Here is a 21,913-nt window from a genome sequence, read left to right on the forward strand (position 1 = left end):
ATTAGGCTTGGCACTCTTGGCTGCCTGCTCCCATTCCCCCACTTCCTTGCCAGGACTAGATCGATGAACAGAATAAAGGTGTTTAGAATTATTTTCTTGAGCATGAATTCTAAGAGCTGAAGCAGCACACCGGAGCAGAGTCTTTGTCATTAATGAATGGTTGGAAACATGTGACATGGCACTGGGAGGTTGGCATGGGTATTTTAAGGAGGAGTATCATACCACTTTCGTCGTGCAGTTGTAATAATAATAATAATAATAATGGTGCTGAGAGCTGTTGGGAGACACCTACTGTGCGAGGTACAGACATAATATGAAGCCAAACCGTGGTGCAGCCCTGGGTAGCAAGGCGGCAGCAGTACAGGGGGGAGGATGCTGAACGAAGCCAGTCTGGGAACCTGTTCACTGGCTGGTTTGTGCTAACTCATGGATTGGACTGGCATTACGTCCAAACTGTTAATATGAGCTGGGTTTCCCCCAGTAATGAAGCGTTCCTACAAAGTGTCCCAATTTGGCTGGAACAAGGTAATTTTGGGAACTGCCTCTCACAACTTTGCTAGTGCATGCCAAATAATAAAATCCTAAGCACTGACATTTTGCGAGTGACAGTAAGAGCAGTCTAGCAAAAAATGTGTGTGCCCTTTAGCTACCAGCTACCCTTCCTCCGGGCTCTTTTTTGTCATTTCATTCTCTACTCTTTATCATCTGTACAGCTTCCTTACCTCTGGGTTCCCTGTACTTTAGCATGCCCGGGCATTTCTTCCCAGTACTGAGAACTCCTTTGTGTAAACATCTTAATCCCAGCCACACCGGCAACTGTTCCTTCACTTACTAAAACTGCTTTCCAAACTGAACGTGTGGAACTCTGCTGGTTCAACCACTCAGGATCAGAGGCTTCACTGCCACCATTGCAATACAATATAGCTGCATTTATGCCAGCTGAATGCTTATAGGGAATACATATAGCAAAGCACTAAGGTTTCGGGACTTGTTTGTCTGGCCAGTACTGAATATACTACAATTTCACCAGGCATTCCCAAGTGCTTTCAAGCCCAAGGGCTAGAAACTTTCCTTCTTTCTCTTTAGTTCTTTCTTTTACAAGAAAGCTGAAATTCTCTGGATACTGAACTCTTATTTCTAATGAAACATTCTGTGTTTATGCAGAATTATGTAACATTGCCTAGGAATCCACTCAACGTGCAGCAGTAGCAGCAATGAAATTAAATTGGATATGTACATCAGACAAAAAACACCTCAACGTACTAATAATTTGTGATTAAAGTAAAAATGGAAAGCGAAGCAACGATACCTAAGTCTATATTTAAAACACATCCCCTCACCTCTTCAGCTACCTGTCCCGGTTCCCCCAGCCGCCACTATCTTTCTTAGCAATCAACTCACTTTCATCAGATCCCGGTGATGTTCCAGTACACTGCAGGTGGTCTGCCAAGTATCCTGATAACATTCCCAGGGGTCCACCCTACAGTGAGGAAAAGGAAAAGAAAGTCTGCCTTGACAATCACGAATCATGATAATTGGTTATTTTAATTTAATATACCACAGTGCGAATACATAAACTGCTTGTCCGTTTGCAAATATTCATTTATTATAGTTGGACCGAGAGATTTCCGCTGGTCTTCCACCCAGATTACTGATTAGGTCCACACTCGGGCAGCTTCGGGAGTTTCTGAAATGCCTGGCCACTTCTGCAAGGCTCCACGGTGGTTAAAATGCTTCTTATTCATCTGATGCACACACAGCAGTACTAATTTTAAAAACCTTATCAGGGGAGACAGGGATATATCAATCAGATGTATTGTTGTCTCTACTCTCCAATTTATTGCTGATTATTAAATACAGCATAAATTTCAGGGGTCATCTCTGCTCCCGTCAAGTAATTAATCAGAGGGTGACAGTCCCAGGAGTCCTAGAACGAACCTATGCCTTTGATTTGGGCTTTACTGCCCTGGCTTTCAAATTCCTTAACTTTCACTTTTGTGAAATATATATATTTCCCAGTTACTTAGACGTGCAGCATTCAACCCTTCCAGGTTCAGGGTGATTAGCCTTTAATCCCATCCTTTAAAATACAATTCCCATCAGTCTCAGACAGCACAGCCAATGATCATCTGGCCCAAAATATCTGGAGGAAGGCTGATCTCTCCTGCTATAGGAACCTTTTCTCTTTCTCTTTTCACTGAAATAATTATATGAATGTAATTAAATCATGTTCATTTCCAACTTGCTCAAACGAGGGGTTCATTTTTATATTGTATGAGTTTGTGGGTGCCAGACTTCCCTAAATTCCTGGTTCCAGTAGATGTTAGACTGGATGCCAGACCTGCGTTTATTATGCCAACGTTAATTAAGACAGACCCATGTTTATTAAGCTGTTTGCTAAACATTTCTAACCCTTTAATTAAGGCAAGTGTTAAAAGCTATTTAAGCCAGGCTAACTTCCTGGTACTGAGACATGGGTAGCGCTGTGGTCTAAACCACTGAGCCTCTTGGGCTTGCCAATCAGAAGGTCGGCAGTTCAAATCCCCACGACAGGATGAGCTCCCGTTGCTCGATCCCTGCTCCTGCCAACCTAGCAGTTCGAAAGCACGTCAAAGTGCAAGTAGATAAATAGGTACCTCTCCGGCAGGAAGGTAAACGGCGTTTCCGTGCGCTGCTCTGGTTCGCCAGAAGCGGCTTAGTTATGCTGGCCACATGACCCGGAAGCTGTACGCTGGCTCCCTCGGCCAATAAAGCGAGATGAGCGCCGCAACCCCAGAGTCGGTCATGACTCGACCTAAGAGGTCAGGGGTCTCTTTACCTTTACCTTCCTGGTGAGGTGATGGGCCATTAAGAAGAACAAAGGATCAAGGGACTCCTCCTGGGATGGCAAATGGATGGGGCAGCTCCCTCCCTCAACAGATAAAGCCAGAGATTAGAGAGATTAAAGTTAGAGTTGCTGTGATGCGAACTAGAGAGAAAGAGTTATGTGACCGGAAGATGCAAAGCAGCAGGCAGAGCACTCTCTGCTTGGATCTCAGCTTAGATCCCAGGTGTAGCCTATGGAAGAAGCAAGACCCTCTTGGAGTGTTGATGCTAGGAACTCCTCCATCGTAGGCTTGGGTTGTATATATGTGTGTAAATAAAACATGTATCACAAAGACACCACAATCCCCGCTGCGCCACATTTTCCAAAAGGAAACACGAACCCTGGGGACTGTGGAATCTTGGACTGCTCAGAGATTGGGATGGCGTGCAACAATATATTAATGTTTACTAGTGTATATTTATGTGGATCTATCCTTCTTTTCTCTCCCTCTGACAGAAAAAGGACTTTCAGCGGTCAAATCCTGGAAAAATAAAAAATGCAACACGAATGGTATCTATTTATCTCATGATTTTTAAATTCAGGAAAAATGAGTTATCTGCAAAATATTGAGAATGTTCTTAATGAAAACAAAATGCAGGCTTAAAAATAATTAATTGCAGCAAAAAAGGACTACTGGATTCCCAGCAATTAATATCATTAATTACATATAACTCTTTTGTGCAAGTGTCCCATTCAGCTAATTGAAGCTCAGAGATGAATAAGGACTGATGACTTGGGGCTTGTAACTGCAGTTCTGCCCATCACCAGGCCAGGCTCATTAGCCAATGGTGCGAATAAAATGCTTCCTGTGGGTGCACTGCATTCCAGAAAGGCAACTCCTAAGTGGATGAGCAAACCTGACAGAAAGCTGGAATGCAGAAGGACTCTGCACAGGACTGTTCTGCTAACAGGCTACTTGACAAGAGTAATATCTGTCAACCAAAACCAGCTTCTTACAGAATGAAATAGCAAGGCACAAACAATACTCTAAAACTGGGTTCAGCAACTGGAAGCCCTTGGACCAAACCAGACCACCAGAGAGATGCTACATGTTCCCACTTCAGGGAGGAGCCAACTGAACTCAGAGGCAAAAGAGAAGAATGGAGAGGGAATGACAGGAGGACATCATGTCTTCCTAGCTGGCTATGTTGGGTTGCACCTGTGAAAGGTAACAAAAGAGATGGCACTGGGGTGTTTGCCATAGAAGAAAAGGCTAAAGCAGGTGGGGATTTATAGTCTGGCGTGGGGGAACTGCAAAGTGGGGATATGGCAAAAGTTTACGCAACTGAATGAATTAAGAGAGATTATGATTTGGATTTCTCTCTGATAGGACCCAGGTTCACCCAATGAAATTCACTTGCAACAACAATGCCAATGATTTCACGCAATCAAGACTGACTTACAGAATTCATGACCAAAAAAAAGTTTTGATGCCCACTATCTCAGATGGAAACCGAAATGTCAATATTCTATTTTGCATCCTCTTTTTATATGGTACTACACTCACGTCTTTCCAAAATCTTTCCATAAATGCCACACCAAAGGCTAGGCATAGCAGTCATGGGATAAGCAGACAGACATATCCTCTTATGGTTCAGTAACTGGCTAAAGCAAGGAGGTGAGAATAGGAGAATGGCCAGTTCTCCCATTGGAGGGGTGTAAGAAGGGGGTTCCCCCAAGGAGAAGCACTGAGACGTGTGCTGCTTAACTTGTTCTTAAAAGACCTGGAATTAGGAGCAAACAGCAGGTTGGCCAAGTATGTGGATGTCACTAAATGGTTCAGGGTGGTAAAAGTTCATTGGCACCTGGAGGGTCGCAAGTTAGCCACCCCCTGCCCTCGCCTTTTATTTTATATTTCCCTGTGCCTCTCAAAGTACATTTACTCATCTCCTGTAATTGCTTCTCCCCCTCCTTTCATAGTTATGGTAGCTCGTATCCTATTCTCCTGCAAATCGCATATTTCTTTCATTCTTCCAACCTGTTCATTTTACATTTTCTTCTTCCTCCAACAACAGCCTTCCTCTCTTATACCCTTCCTTCCCAATACCAAATATGTATTTATTGCAACCCCTGGTTTGAAGCAGGAGAGAAATTGTAATGAGGAGGCAACATTACAGGAGGAGAGTTTAACCCTTTCCTCCTATATCATCTCCATGAAACTCAATCCTACCCCCAAAGCTGCTGTTTGTCCCACAGTGGAAAACATACGGGCACAAGCATCCCATCTAGCTTGACCCCAAAAGGCAGTTGCAGCAGCCCCCTAAGGTGGCAAAACGCCAGTTCCAGCCCCACTCTACCTGAAACCCAGGATGTTTCCTCCCTGACATATCTCAGGGCCTGGGCTTTTTCAGGATGTGGGAGCACATTGCAAAAGAATGCCAAAATTCCTAAGATCCTCTACATCCAACTCAGATTGGAAAGGAAGGAAGGAAGCATCAAAATCTCATAGGCTGAGCCAACAGCATAAAGGTCCTAATTGAAAACTTAATGAGCTACTAAACTGGGCCGTTTCTCAAACATTTTCTTAGCAGCTGAACTTCTTTTCTTATACTCTCCACCTGAGGTTTTCAGAGTTGTGAACTTGCTAATTAAGACACTCTCACTAATAATACTGTAAGGATTCATTCATGCAGAGTAGGCTATCTCAAGGTAACAGAAGGGCTGGAAAAGAGGTTAGCCCAGGTTAACTCACCCCAGGTGAGGTACTGGGGCACTTTCATTACTACATAATAAAGCAACTGGGTTCGGTTTGCCGAAATTGCAACTAAACAAGCCAAACTCTGCTGCTGACCAGTCACAGATCACCGACTGCCAAGGACTCAATAGATGTCCTAGCTTTGCTACCTACCAACAACGGCAACACAGGAGATGGGGATGCAAAGCACCGAGCAGGTCATGGAGGTGAGGAGCACTGGGTGAGCCACAAGGTGGGAAATGCAGCACTAGATTTTCTTAACAATGTAAAATTAAAGAACAGTGAAATACAGTGGTACCTCAGGTTCCATACGCTTCAGGTTACAGACACTGCTAACCCAGAAATAGTACCTCGGGTTAAGAACTTTGCTTCAGGATGAGGACAGAAATTGTGCTCTGGCGGTGCGGCAGCAGCGGGAGGCCCCATTAGCTAAAGTGGTGCTTCAGGTTAAGAACAGTTTCAGGTTAAGAACAGACCTCCAGAACGAATTAAGTTCTTAACCCAAGGTACCACTGTATAAAGAAAGCACTTAATTATCTGTAAATGCTCCTGAAGGAACTGGACTACCTCAGGGAAATTTGGTCCTTACTGGCTTAGATAGTGCAGGGATGAAAAACCTGCCTGGAAGTTGCAAGACTGTGAATCTTGTCCTCCCTCAGCACTGGCCACGCTTGCCAGAGCTTCTGGGAGTTTGAATCCAGCAGCATTTACAAGGCCATAGCTTGCCCACCACGGAGCTAGTGGCTCAACATTTAGTGGGCTTAATCTGAATTGACCTTTACTAGATGGGCTGCTCCAGTTCCTGGAGAGCTTAGAGGTGAGTGGTTCCCAAAAGCATTTCACCACAAAATCTTTGAGAATCTTTGGGGGTCTCGATGGACCACTTAATGGTTTTTCTGCCTGCTGCGCAATTGTAGTGTGCTGTGCCAGATGTTGTATGATTCTTAATTGTATTCCCCCCTCTTTTTATATATTGTATTTTATTGCATCACAATTTGAATTATATAGAATTTAGAATAAATATATATATATAAAAGCACTAAAAATGCAATTAAAATATCAACATAAAAATTAAATACAGTGGATGTGCTATCTCCCTTCAACCACAAATCTACAGACATGCTGCAGACCACCTGCATTAAACCCAGGTTCCACTGTACTGGCAAAAATTGGAAAGGAGGTATTATCCCACAAAAGAAGATTGGTTAAATAAATTATGTGATTATATAGAACTGGCAAAGTCAACAGCTGCCATAAGACACCAGACAAATCAGAAACTAAGGAGTGAATGGCAATGTTTTGAAGACTACATGAAAAAACACTGGTCAAAAGATAACATGCTAATATGCATAGATTAAGTATGTAAAGCTGAAATAGATAGACTTAATATATTAGGAATATCAGCGCTAAGATATGAAAGATGCAATATTAAAAAGACTGTAAAAAATAAAGAATGTTAAGCTCTGGGGGAGGGAAGCCACAGGGGGGATTTGTATACATGTTTTTGTTTCTTCTTCTGTTATTATTTTATCTTTTATGTTAATTTTTACTTTTGTGTGTATGTTTTTAAGCAAGAAAATAAAAAAATGAGTGGCAATTTTGTTTTCCATACAAGCTAATAAGTGTTTGCCAACAGCTACAGATGCTTTGTCTCCCCTGCTGGCCTTGATGTAGGAACATGGATCTGAATGTATATCTTCATATTCTATTTGATCCTTATAGATCTGTGATCTCTTGCTCTGGCCATCCCAAGTCTAACCTAAAGCCAAAAGTTTTTGATTTGCCTGCCAGAAAATGCTTGCAGAATGATGAATTGAGATCATCTGTTACACAAAGATTTACTCTCTGGGTAAATCTACTATTAATGAGAAATCTGCCTGCTAAAGAGTTACTGTAGTTCTAGCTGTTCCTTACAGTGGCGTAGCGTGGGGGGTGCAGGGGGGGCTGGCCGCACCGGGCGCAACATCTGGGGGTTAGGGTTAGGGGGCGCAAATCCATGGGTTAGGGGGCGCAAATTACTTGCCTTGCCCCGGGTGCTGACAACCCACGCTACGCCACAGGTTCCTTAAGGTGTTATTTTACTGAAAACCTTTATATCCCTTTTCCTAAAGAGCTCAAAGCAGCTGAGAAAGGAATATACAAATACAACAATAATACAAATGACAAATGATAAAACAGGAGAAGACCAGCAGATGAAACAATTAAGAACACTGGTGAAAAGCAACGAAGCAGGCCTCAGTGTAGGCAGGAAGAACAGAAGGATTCCTAAAAAGAAAGGTCTTTACACTGCAGCAGAAGACCTGCCAAGGGAGACGTGAGGCAGACCGCTCTAGGCTGCAAGTTCCAGAACTTGGGTGCTGCCACCACTGGGAAAATGACCTCTGTTGCCCCCACTGAGGCATGAATTTAAGGGGCGGGCAGAAGGGCTTCTGTTAATTATCATAATACTCAGGCAGGCTTACGCTGCCACTTTCCTTAGCTCATGTACAAATCAAACATATATTTGAGAAAAGGTAACATGAAACCTGAAGGTTCTTCTAAGACAAATATTTCAGGTAGTTAAGGAATTCGGTACTCTTTCATTACATCCTCAAGTTAGGGCTCATCGACCCTTACCTTTTGCCCTGGCACTGTCCCCATGAAAACCTGCTCTTTAACGCTGCATTGGAACAAACAGAAATTCAGGTTTGAAGCATGGTCCTGTGCCTAGAAACACAGCACTAAAGGAAGTCTGGATGAGCCCTTAATATGTCAAGCCTTGTTTACAGAGCAAGCCTATGCATGGTTTTTCAGAAGTAAGCCCCACTATGTTCAGTGAGGATTTCTCCCTAATAACTGTGTTCAGGGCAGTTGCCTCACACTCCTGGTTGAAGAAGATGTAAAAAAACATTTCCTGTACTCTGAAAGGATGGGTCCAATTAGCTCCACAGTTACTTCTGAACACCAGTGAGGCTTGCTCAGTACATTGCTGAGTAACGTCTTTCCTGCATGTTTGTGTGTATAATTTTAAATTGTAGCTGATTCACATGCTCTAATGAATTATAAGCTCAGGCCAGAAACTTAGTGATGGTGACATGTGCACTGCCTCTTGCACAGTATACTTCTCTGAATAAAGTTGACCCCTCATCGTTATGCATCTGAAGTCGCTGCTTGCATGCCTGTCTGCATGTTTCTGCTTCCATTAGGAGGAAATGGAGTGCTAAGTCAGAAAGACCTGGATGTTAGATCATGGAGGAAACATGTTCCTGTGCTCCAACCACTCAGACATTGCAGATAGCATGCTTTATGCGGTACCCTATCATACCTTATCCAGTCAGAGGACTGAACAGCCAGCTGGCACATTGTCAGGCGATGTCGGCTGGAGACCAGACCCTGTAAAGAACATAAGGTTGTCAGCAGAAGAAATGGAGGGAGATTCCACAGCACTGGACTTTTTGAAAGTTAAATATGTCTTCACTTAAGTGGTTCCCTAGACTTGGGCCTAGAAGCCATTGCAGCATTAATGGGTAAGAGTTGGACTGGGGAAACCCGGATTAGCCATTAAGTTCCCATTAGTCATAATTGGTCACCAATTCATAGGCAGACCTACTTCACAGAATTGTTCCACACAAACAGCTCCTAGATCTTCTGTAGGGTATTACTTTGGTGGTATCTGTCTGTCTTGAGAGACAATGGAGTGCACCTCCAAGGGTGAAGTCAAACTGCTGGAAAATCACAGGGCCTGCTGTGGCCAGAGACTGGTAACTTAAAGCTGCTGCCTCCTGCGTTTTTGCCTCCTCACCAGGGCGCAAGTCTGGGCTTTGTGTCTGGAGGTCCTGGGCTCGCTGATGTGGTCCAAAGGAAACCAGAGCAATACAGAGCAGAGCTTGGCTGCAGGAATTGCTTGAAGGAGGTGTACAGGACACCATCCCACCATCTTGGAGACTCCACTCTGGATTTGTGTAGGGGCTACTCCTTAGCCTTTTCTTCTCCCAAAGATGTCCCTCAAGGCAGCAGGTACAGATTTTTCCTCAGGGTTTACTCTGAAAGACTTTCTCATGAATGAGTATAGGCACAGAGGTTTAGGATCAGAGTTTTCCTTCTCCTAGATGGGCTACCTTCCCAGGCTGACAAGCCCCATCTGTAGCTACATTTAAATTTAGCAATGAACTATATCTCAAAAATATGAAGTTGCCTTATACTGAGTCACTACTTATACATTTTTCTATGGTATAGCTAGGGCTACTGCAGGGTGTTTGTATGAATCCTGCATACTAATAAGGTAGTATGCCAAATTCTGCTTTAAAGGATGGCCATAAAACAAACAAAAATGCACATGAGCAATTGATAACAGGATTATCTGGTTCATAAAGCTGCTGCCTTCACTCTGTCTCACTCTAGAGGGTTCTAGAATCAGCTGTGATCGGCTCTTTCCCACTCTGTTCATAGCCTTATCACAACATCACTTATGCGCAAGGACAGCCCTATTTTACCTCACAGGGAATCTGTACCTTTAACAGCCTCATGACAGGCCGATGTTCAGCAGGTACAGCATTTCACAGCTGCATCTCTGTGACAAAAAGTGTTGCACCTGTTGAGAATTTCTGCCTGTTTTACCACCATTGTAAAAGGAAAAAAGTGGCACCTATTCAGCTAGAAACCTTAGGAACTGCTTCTGGGTGCCACTTGCCTTCATCATGAATGGATATTATATTGGCAGCATCACAAACATTGGAAAGAATAAAAGGACTGACCCACCTGCTTCCCGTAGGAGTCATGTACAGGTGAGACAATTCCACCAATGACAATGAACCTTCCTGTCTTGTGCAGATAATCCCGGGCTCTTTCTAGTAGAAAGGAAAGGACGGCAGGGGAGAGAGAAACAAATGAGTATTTAAATTCTTTTCACCAGATATGAAAAAGCAGGCCAAACCAGTACAAATATGTGTGCACAGAGGACTGCAACACTTTTCAAAAACAATGGATCTCAAAATCTGTACAAAAGCCATCAATGAATTCTGTCTTGTTCCCTAGGACCCACCTGCACGCAGCCTTGAGGAATCTCTCTGCCCATCTTTATCTCTGTAAGATAAATTATTTAAATCGAGGAAACTCTTTATTTACTGTGTTTGCAGTTGTTTAAGATAAAACCTATTTTGAAAAAAAAGTACTTTTGCCATTTTTATGGACATTTCCTGTTTGTTTACAGATAGTTGCCTTAGTGATATTATCTTGCATCGACTACAGTAGTCATGGTATCACCACCCTGTTCATTGTTTTATTGTTAATTTCCCCAATTAAGCAAGGCAATATTGGTAGCTCTAAAGTCATTGTGCCCATTGCAATGGCAGGCATGTTGAATTTTTAAACTTACAACTCCTCATTTTTGGAATTTGAAACATGACTTTGAAATTCAAAAAATATTGTGATTAAATTAATAAAATTTAGTTTTGCTTGGTAAGTAAAAGGTGTGTAAAATTGCATAGAAATATTTTTAAAAGATTGCCAAGTACTTGCAATTGTTGTTGCTATTATTAATTATTATTATTTCACATTACCTAACATTTTCAAAGGGTAAAAATAAAATTATTTGGTTTCCCAAAAGCAGTTTATGTGCTTCTTCCTCAAACACAGACTTGCCAAGTTAAGTGTCCAATCACAAAATTAATAGCATATTTAAGTTGATGGAGTGGCCCTTTTCACCATCTCTCTCTCTGTTGCAGTATGACTAAGAATCCTGAATCCCTAAGTACCCTGTGATTATATCTAGCCCTACGCCTTCAGGGAGTACAGCATTTCTACCAACTTTGCAAATAAATAAATAAATAAATAATAACAACATTTATTTATTTATTTATTTATACATACATACATACATACATACATACATACATACATACCCCACCAAACTGGCTGGGTTTCCCCAGCCACTCTGAGCAGCTTCCAACAAAAGATTAAAAATACATTAAAACATCAGTTTTAATTTAAATGTATGTTACATATAAATTAAATAGCAACTGAGTGACGTATTGTCCAGTTGGCAAAATCATGCCAGACATTCCTTTGCATTCGTCTGTTGACTCAATTATCACATTAAAGGAACGTCTGCACACTTTAAAACAAAACAAAACCACAAAGCCTTATCCTACTGACACAGTTTGCTTAGTAGCAAATATAGGCCAGGCATCACAACTATGATGGGACAAACCTGCATGATACACTTTGGTTTGCAAATATTCAAGAAGCAGCAATATATGATGGTAATTTTCAAACCAAAAGGACAAGAACAACTGAAACTGCAGGGGAAAGCCAGGGGAATCTTCATGGGAGTCAAAGGGATTCATTAGTTGATTAACTGGTTAGTTGATTAATTGGTTAATCAATGTTATTCATCTTTTTCATAAAAGTTATATACCGTTTGATAGTAAAAAATGAATAAACCTCAAAGCAGTTTAATTAAAAATTCTTCAACAACAAAACACTGCCCTTGATTAAATTGGGCAGATCTTTTTTTAATAAAAATGTTTTATTTGATCAGGTGATGGCCCTAATCTAAACCGACAAACAAACAAACAAACAAACAAACAAACCAGTAGCTAAGGGAGTGACTGGGAAATCACCAGTCCAAATCTTCCTTCACTAGGTCACCTTACTAGGTCACCTTACACCAACTGCTCCCTCTTAGCCTCAGCCTTGCAATCTACAGATGATAGTACAGACCTACCTTGCAGGGTTATTGTAAGGATGATTGAGACAGTGTATGCAAAGTGCTTTGAAGAGCAAAGCACTAGATAAGCAGTCAGTATTTTTAGCATCTGCATGCAAGCTATTTCAAAAGCAAGACTACAGTATCTGGATAATGGCTGAGGCCTTGAAACTACAGCAAAAAAACAAATCAACAAACCCAAACATGGTACATTTCTGATGAGAGACTCTGTGACAGAGAGAACTTGGAATTCAGTCAAACAAAAATGCTGCCTAGTACATAACAAAAGGGTTGTAAGTTAAATCTTCTAAAGCTTTTGAATTCAAAAAGCTCAGGACGTCACTCTGCCTTAATTTTATCCCGGCTGTCCTTGCCAAAACTCCAGTACAGGCATTGCAAGCCAGTCAGACTGTCAGCCTTGGATTTCAGTGTTGTGGCTTTGTGCGTTCCCGTGTCAAAACCTTCACACAAAGTTGGATCTCTGCTCTTAATTCTGGCTGTCATTGGCCTCCCAGTTAATATATATATATCCACAAATAGAAAGAAATAGAGAGAAACCACCCTCTGCACTCTGGGGGTTAGCAAAAAACACCTGCAATTGTCCCACAGCTGTTCTTAACTTCATATCCTAAACATCCTGGGATTAGAGATTCTGAAGAAAAGGACTCCTTTCTTTTATCCTGTCACAATAAGTATCAGCCAAATCTCACAACTGGTGGCTAAAGCAGGGCTAAAGCAATGCGGACCTTTCCATTAGGCAGAGTGAGGCAACTGGCTCAGACAGGGAGTGGGCCAGGATGGGAATCAGTGGCAAAGCCTTGGGGCAAATCCTGTGTGTTCTTAAAGGGTCTCCATTCAGGTGCAGGGGCAGAGGCCATCTCATCACAGCTGGCAAAGTAAGATTCAACTGTCGGTCCGGTCAGCTTCTATATGGGGAATGGGGGCTGCTTGTCCTCTCATCCCACACCTCAGGGAGCAAACTTTCTCAGGCTGGCCCGGATTATTGGCGATTAAATGCTTGCAAATGGGTGGCAGGGAAAAATAGTTAACTAGGCCTTACAGTCTCTGGGCGGGGTTCACTCATACCCTTCAAGTGTCCCAATTTTCCTGGGGTGGTTCTGGAATTACAGAAGGCACCCCGGCTTCTGATTTGACCCCCCTCCAGCAGCAGCAGCACCACCGGGCTTGAGGGGGGCGAGGAGGCGGCGCTGGCCCTTGCAGCCAGCGCTGGGCTTGCTGTGGCTCCTGAGTGTGAAGCCGGCTGGGCTGCCGTGGTCGCCATGGCAGTGCCCCTGCTGCTGCCAGAAGGGAGGGAGACCAAGGAGGCAGGCTCTGGGCTTCCCCTGCCCCACACGCCCCCCACCTGCTCACTCCCACCAGCCTCCCCTTGACCCCAAGCAATGGAAAGAGGAGGCGGGGTGGGGCGGGGAAAATTTTGCCCTCCTCCTCCCTCAGTAAGTGAGTAGCTAGGGAGAAACTACAATTCCCAGGTGCAGCCGTGCCTCAAGTAGCTACTAGCCCCCCGGCAACTTGCCATGCGGTGGCTACCAGGAGCAAGAGTCCTGGGGGGCGTTTGCTTCCCTCTCTCCCTTGCCTCTGACCTCCAGGGAGGGAATGTCACGGCTCCCATCAGTGCTTCACCCACCAGCCTGCTGGCTCACGCAGCAGCGCGGCACCAAAAGATGTGCACCCCAATTTTCATCTCAGACATGTTGGAGGGGAAGGGTTCACCAAACCAGCCTCCTAAGCAGAGGCCCTGCACAAGGACCTCTGCTTGCACAACAGGGCTTGCCCCACCTTCCCACCCCCACCACTGGCTTAGAGGAGAAGTCAGGGTGGATGGGGGGGGTCAATCCATCTGCCAAGCTGCAATGCATGTGCAGATGGAACAACCGGAACAGTATGATGCTAAATTCTACCCACTTTGTCCAGATTAGGGGTCAGCAAGGTTTACCTGGCCTGGGCTGGTTCACTCCAGCGGAGATCCCCCCGTGGGCCGGATCGCGAACGTGCCCACAATTTTCAATGTCTGCACAAATGCAATTTCTGGTGCTGCAGAAGCGAGTCCCCACGCTGCGCTGCTTTGCCGGTTTAGTGCAGTGTGCGGGGACTCACCAAGCAGGCGGCTTGGCTCGGGGGTCAGTTAAACGACCCCTGTGGGCTGCTTGTGGCCCATGGGCCTGAGATTGCTGACCCCTGGTCCAGATGGACATTCACCAGCCTGCAGCTAGGAATTGCTCGCTGTAATGCATAACACAGCACAACAGTGTCTGACTACAACTCATAAGAAAGGTCAAGTGCCTTTTTGGAGGTGCCAAGAATGAGTGGCCAAGGGTCCCACCCCAACAGCACTGACATTCTTAATTTGCAGAGACAGCAGCCAAGAAGTTTGGAGGCAGCATCAAATATTTATCTGTTTGCAGGCCCTACTAAGCTCATTGAGCTCATGGGTAGCTACAGGTTGTGGAACGATCTATAATCATAAAGGGAGAAACTATACACATTACAAGGAAGGCAGGTAATTCCAATATAATATTGGGTCTGGAGTGGGAGGTAACGATGGGGGAGCAATTACATTACCTTATTTGCACTTCTGAAAACAACATGCAAACTGAAAGGCAGCTATTTTTCCAAAGTTCCTGATTCTCTAAATTTTCACAGTACAGAGCTATGTGTGCACAAACATACACAAATATGTATATGAACATTTATATCAAGATGTGCATACAAGTTGTAAGTTGTTTCAAACTGTTTGTAACATTTTAATGTTGTAACCCATCTTGGGACTTTAGGGTGAAAAATAAACAATGCATATATTGGTATTTTTTTTAATCCATTAAATTAGGAGGATCTGCTTTCAAGGATGTGTCTATTAAGCAAAATTGCGTACAACAATGGGTCTATCCAGTTAAATTTACAATGAAATCCTAACAAAAAAATTATGAGGACTTTTATTTTATTTTTTAGTTGGACTGAAGAGAAAACAAGAATTTGTAGGGGAAAGAAAGGGCTGGTAGGAAGGGATGAAGCACTCTTTCTCCCTACTCCCAATTCCCCCCAACCTAAGCCCACTCTGCCCCCACATCTTTGTAACCTTAGCCAGTGCTCTTTTACTAGAAAAATAGGTGCCAGAACTCACCATGAACACCTCCCTCTTTCTCTCAGAATGCCAATGGCACCCACCTGAGAGGTGCCAGAACTGAGTTTTGGTGAGTTCCCCCTGAAAAAAGCCATGACCTTAGCAAACATGGGTTTAGCAACACAATGTTGGCAGAGGAAGATGTCATCCCAACCCACAGGACACTCAGTCTGGGAGCCCTGCACTTGGACGCACCTGCCATCATCACAGCTCCCACCCATCTATTTCATTTTTTCTGCTGCCTCAGCAAGGCCAGGTAGGTGCAGTTTCCCCATCTTGGTCCTCAGCCCTTGACAGCCTTCCTTCTAAGTTTTGTGTGCCCTAGACAAAGGATGCTGTGGGTTATATCTATCCCCTGCTTTGGGCTGTCAGAAAGGGGCCCAGAGCACGGGGTCAGGGAGGAATGTGGGCAGAGTAGAAAACAGAGAAGTAGTGTCACTGGTGCAAAGGTGGCACAGTTCATTTGGAAGTCAGAGGATTCACTGTAACATTAGAGGTAGGAAATAACAGGCAGGAGTTCTGTTTTCCTTTTCACAGAGGGAAGCTTCTCTGGCCGCCAAGAAATGTCAAGTCTGCAGCTGATGACTTCAGGATAGGATTTAATGGGCAGAAACTCACCCCCCACCCCATAATACTGCAGTGAAGGGGAAGAAGCTTAGCCTTTAACATAGAACTCTTGTGTGCAGGAGTTACCAGATGCAGCGCAGTAGGTCACTTAAAAGTCAAGCTAATTTCACCATTTCTGTTGAGATTGATAATGGGATGCAAGGGCCCTGAATCTTAAAATCTATTACAGCGACCCAAGCTGGCCCAGGTCCAACTGGGAAGCTGTCAGCATGGCCTTTTTAAAAGCCCTTTTTATAACAGAGTTAGAGCTCTTGCTTTGGATGGACACTCAACACAGAACAGGAAGAGGACTGCAGTTGCCATGGAAATTAATTCACATTGTTGGAACAAAAGCAATAGATCACTCCTGGCATTTTGACACCTTCAGATAATAAGGCCTTGCTGCATTTCAGTCTCGGATTTCTTTAGAATCAAAGAGCAAAATGAAGTTAGTTAAAAGTCAAGGAACAGACATTGCCAAATAAACAGGACCCCTTTCTCGTGGCTCACTGTCCAGATCAACATGAAATAGATACAATGCCCAACCATCTTGAGCTGACTGCAGCTCTGTGATTTCCTAACCCAACAGGAGCTTCTAGACTGGCCTGCAGTTTGGAATAAAGGAGAAAAGTTAGCATTGTTAGGAATTTGTGGGTGCCAGACTCCTATAACCCCCAGATTCAGCAAGTGTTAGAATTTATTCAAGCCTTGGGTGTTGAGATGGGTGCTGGACTCTTCTAATCCCAGGATTTAGCAAGTGTTAAAAGCTAAATTAAATCAGGCTAGCTTCCTCTTGAGGTGATAAGCCCTGGGCAATGGGCCATTAAAAGAACAAAGGACTTGCTGCGAGACAGCAGATGGGTAGGACTCCCTCCCTCAACATATAAAGCCAGAGTTTATGAGTGCAGGTTTGTGTATGTGTGTGATGTCACTGAGAAGAAAGACAGCAAGCTAAAAAGTCAGAGATGCAGAGCACCATGTCTGATGTCTCTTTGAATCCAAGGCTGCAGCTATGGGAGAAACAAGACCCTCTTGTTTATGCTGTGTTCATGCTGGGAACCCCCTCCGGCGTAGGCTCAGGTTGTATATATGTGTAAATAAACCTTGTATCCTAAATGCACCACAGTCTCTGTTGTGCCTTGTTTCCAAAACTCAGAGATTGAGGTGGTGTGCAAAGTTTGCACTTTCCAATACAATACATGAACAGAACAGAGCCAGCCTTTGAAGTTCACACTACTCCAAATGTGTACAAAAAATGCATGTACCAAAATGTGCATAGAAATGCATATGTTAGTGAAAATAATATACAAATGTGTTATATTAGAATCATAACATATAGCATATATTGGGAATATGCTTTGCAAGAATGCATTGTGAGAAATTTATGTGCAAATGCTAGTGAATTTTCATAATGACTTTAAAAAATGCAAACTGATGTAAAAATGTGGAGAGGTGAAATTAAGACAGAAAAAAATAATAGTCAGTAAGTTCATAGACTTTCCCCATCCCTTTTCACTCGTCATTACTAATCTCCTTTGTGGGAGGGTTAGGTGTGTTTTAGACCACACTTTCCGCACGCGCACAATTATGTTGAGACCACAGACTTCATCAGTGCCCCATGTCAGCTGCATGTCCCTCTGGAGTATCTCAGAATGTTCTACAATTCCCTAGTCCCATGGAAGACACGGGGGGGGGGTGCTAAGCAGGTGAGATGATATGGAAAGGGTTCCCAGAATCATAACATCACAGAATTGTAGAGTTGGAATAAGGTAGGACTGGAAAACCTCCGCTCTCCTGAAACCCTTGTTGTCTTTGCTTAGCATGTTTCAAACATCTGAAACTTTATACATAGTTTAGAATTAGTATCACAGACCTTCCTAGAGAGAGAAGGCGCTTGTAAATGAAGCTTTCTTTGGATGGGATTCATTCACAACCTGGCAAAGTCAAAATGCCATCATCAAACCAAAAAAACCTGTTCCCTGGCAATAAATTGCCTCTCATCCCAAAAAAGTCCTTGCTCTGCATTGCAGAATTCAGGTAAAGCCTGCAGAAATCTGCATCAGTATAGCTTGTGATGCAAACTGTACCAGCTGTAATCTCTTCTCCTGCGCAGCTCTTGTACAGTTGTGCAGAAACCATGCCCTCTTTGTCATTTGGCCACCATGCTACCCAAAGCTGGAAAACAATGCAGCACTAGGCGTGTGCACATCTGTGTCACAAAGATGGGGTCAATCTCACATGCCGTGGTTCCCATCTGTTAATCTATAAATACGAATCGATTACTGAGGTCTGAGTTCACATAAACAGCAGAAAAAATGCTAAGATTGTCCCTGGACAGTACCATTTTTGACTACAGGAGAGAGGTGGCATGTTCAACTGTATACTCAAAGGGTATGCAAACAATATGCCAGGGAAAGGATTTGGTTTATCTCTCCAACATGCCAACTTTATATAGGATATTTCTCCTGATGAAGCATTTAGTCATATGATTTCTTCTACCTGACGTCTGAATGGGAACAATTCAGGAAACTGTACACTTTCATCTGGCATGTGTGTACACGCACACATGTGAAATAGGCCTCAACTGGAGCATTTAAATACATGTACAGCTCAATTCTTACTTGAATGTAAGCCCTACTGAGTTTGCTGGAACTCCCAAGAAGATGTGGATCATGGCCCTAGACTTAATTCAAGTTAGAATCACACTTTACAGGTTTCTGCCTTTTAGGTTTTTTGTGTGCCACTAAGCATCATAATTTCCCACTGATACACTGGCTTCTAAAATCCTCCCAGCGCCCTATAAATCTCACTTCATCCCACCATTTTATTTATTTCTTCTTTCTGCTAAAAATTCTCTGTGTTTTGAATAGTGCTTCCTTACTCTTCTCAGTACGTTCCCCTTCTCTAAATTTGTCTTTCCAACTGTTCATGTGCATAATTTAAGCCTTTGATTGCAATGTGGAATGCAAGCTTGAATCAGGAGAATTAGTCCACAGGAGCCTAAATTAGGTGCACAATAGATCATTTTAGAATTCACTCTTGCCTTGTTTCTAAGACAACCATGGGGTGGTATCATAACGACGCAACTAAGTGTTACTCACTGAAATCAATATGAATTCCTCACTGTTTCTGAATCCAGCACCTTCCTCCATCAAAACCAAATACGGTATACAAATCCAGATTCCAAAGGCTCCCAAAGGCTCTCAATCCAAAAAGACTCAAAATAGCTAAGTTCACAACACATGGCTATGCAATATCATACTAAAGAAAGAGTACGACCACACGCAAATGTCAGTACAGTGGTACCTCGGGTTACAGACGCTTCAGGTTACAGACTCCACTAACCCAGAAATAGTACCTCGGGTTAAGAACTTTGCTTCAGGATAAGAACAGAAATTGCATGGTGGCAGTGGGAGGCCCCATTAGCTAAAGTGGTACCTCAGGTTAAGAACAGTTTCAGGTTAAGAATGGACCTCCAGAATGAATTAAGTTCTTAACCCGAGGTACCACTGTATTACGGGGCAAGGAGAAAAGTGCCCGATATCCCCATACCCTCCATCATTTCTCTGATGAAAATAGGGACATCCTATTCCATAACAATAATATTATTTTCATTACTTATACCCCACGCATCTGACTGGGTTGCCCCAGCCACTCTGGGCAAGTTTCAAGACATATAAAAAGATAATAAAACATTAAAAAACTTCCCTATACAGGGATGCCTTTAGGTGTCTTCTAAAGGTTGTATGATTACTTGTCTCCTTTGCTCAGGGGTTCCATGGGAATGCTAGACCTATTTTATTGAAGATCAGCCCACCACCATGTTGCATAGTGTGAACTACAACTTTCAAAAGCAATCTGTAGTATGGCATGAATGAAGCAGCTCTTCAAAGAAAAATTTCCACTGGGCAGGTACAGTGGTTTTGATCCCAGCTCTTGAGACAGCACAGAAGAAAGTAGAGACAAGGATAATTTAATAGATGGACAAGTAGTCAGATTTTAGAATTACAGTAGTACCTCAGGTTACAGACTCCGCTAACCCAGAAATAGTACCTCGGGTTAAGAACTTTGCTTCAGGATGAGAACAGAAATTGCGCGACGGCAGTGGGAGGCCCCATTAACTAAAGTGGTACCCCAGGTTAAGAACAGTTTCAGGTTAAGAACAGACCTCCAGAACGAATTAAGTACGTAACCAGAGGTACCACTGTATAGCCACTACGAATGTGAAGTAGCTGCCCTGGCAGCCAGAGGACACTTAATTGCTAAGCTGTCAGAACAGACCTGAGGGTCCTCATTCTGGGTTATAATGCTGGAATTTCCTGCTCTCTGATGGCTTTAGGGTGACAGCAGTGCGTCAGCTGAGGTGTTAGAGAAATGCCCGCCTGTCTCTCTGGAAAAGGCTAGCTGCTGATGGCATCTGCAGTGGCTGGTCGCTTCTCAGCAACTATCCTGCCTCACCACCAGTGAAGGTTAGGGAGGGCGGGGACCTTTCGACCCAAACCACTGCTTAACCACACACAGTGTGCTGTAAAAAAGTTGAAGTTTCTCTTTTAAAAAGAAGAAGCTATCAGTAGACAAATAAAAATAAATACAATATAGAAAAAGCAGGACAAAAAAATTTGGTTTCAACTGCTTGTTTTGATTGAAGCATTATCTAACTATCTTTTTTAAAAAGTGCTGTTTTATTGTGTTTTTTGTAGTTGTATTGTTAGTCATGTTGGTGGGAAAACAGGACATGCATTTTAAAAACAAATAATAAAGCAGGGTTTTTTGCTACTGTTGTTTTGAGAAAAGGGACAGTGCTTCAGACAAACATTTGACTTGGAGGTATTTAAATAATCCTGGTGTTTCCTCCTCTCCCCATATAATCCCCCACTCGGTTTTTTTTTCTGTAGCTTGTACTACATGCTGCTCCCAGCATTCCCAATCAACTCAACATGGCCGAAGGCTCAGGTGGTCCCCAAGACAGAGACTGGAAGAGGATCAGCTGCTTCCTCCCCTCAGGTTTTTGCACCTGCCTTGGACCTGATATGCCCATGCAGATGCATCAGAGGAGGACAGGCTTCCTGGGGGACTGGACTGTTTCAGACTGGAAGTGAGAGGGCAGATAAAACATGTGATTATGCAACAAACCAGTGGATCAGGAAGACGCTGAACTATGATTATTACAAGAGGAACTTGCAGCAAAATATGGCAAATGTTCCTGTTCAGGTTCAATTCCACCTCCTCCTTGGTTTCCCCCCCCCCCCCCCATGTCTATGGAGCAGCGGGCTTGATTTACAAAGCGAGAACGGAGGATTCTATAACATGCATGGCTCATGAAACCCAGAGTTGAAGACAAGCTACAGCTTGTATGGGAATCTGCGGCCCTCCAGATTTCTGGACAACAACTCCCATCATCCCTGACCACTACTGACCAAACAGCAGGGGCTCATATACCAACACTTGAGTCCGGTGTGACCTGTAGAGGCAGATTTAGGGCAGGTTCCACAAAAGTGTGGGCACCAAGCCCAGGACATCGCAACTAGGACATAGGTTGTGCCCATCTACGTTATCAAAACCATTCCCTAACCCTTCCTTAACGTTAAAAACCATGAGTGTAGCTTCACCCACAGTGAATATAGCAGAACGGGTGGCAAGAGATGAGGGGGCACCAAATTTTGGGCTCACACAGGGTGCTGCTGAAATCTGAAAGCCCCAAGTCCATCCCTGCCATTTGGAGGGCCCTAGGCTTGGCCGGAAGCTCAGAGGCATGACAGCTTTCCATAGGAAGGGAAATTTTCTCACGAGTGTCACTTAAACATGCCTTTCCCCCAGGTATACTGCTGAATAGGGGAGTTTTACATATTTGTAGCATGTGATTTACCTGAAGACATAATCTGGCCTTGTGCTACTACTGAGGGTAAAAACAAGCACACACAC

General features: G+C 43.5%; 1 protein-coding gene across 1 annotated transcript in view; it reads right to left on the reverse strand.

The window, feature by feature from the left end:
* Positions 1 to 21,913, reverse strand: part of NMNAT2 (nicotinamide nucleotide adenylyltransferase 2) — a 54,873-nt gene that overhangs the window by 15,460 nt on the left and 17,500 nt on the right. Inside the window, exons 2-4 of the mRNA XM_079981691.1 lie at positions 10,299 to 10,387; positions 8,866 to 8,933; positions 1,402 to 1,480 (exon numbers count right to left, since the gene is read on the reverse strand). Of these exons, the coding sequence (XP_079837817.1) occupies positions 1,402 to 1,480; positions 8,866 to 8,933; positions 10,299 to 10,387 (236 nt within the window). The remainder of the gene's footprint in view (positions 1 to 1,401; positions 1,481 to 8,865; positions 8,934 to 10,298; positions 10,388 to 21,913) is intronic.

Source organism: Podarcis cretensis (genome assembly GCF_951804945.1).
Source record: "Podarcis cretensis genome assembly, chromosome: 6".
NCBI lineage: Eukaryota > Metazoa > Chordata > Lepidosauria > Squamata > Lacertidae > Podarcis > Podarcis cretensis.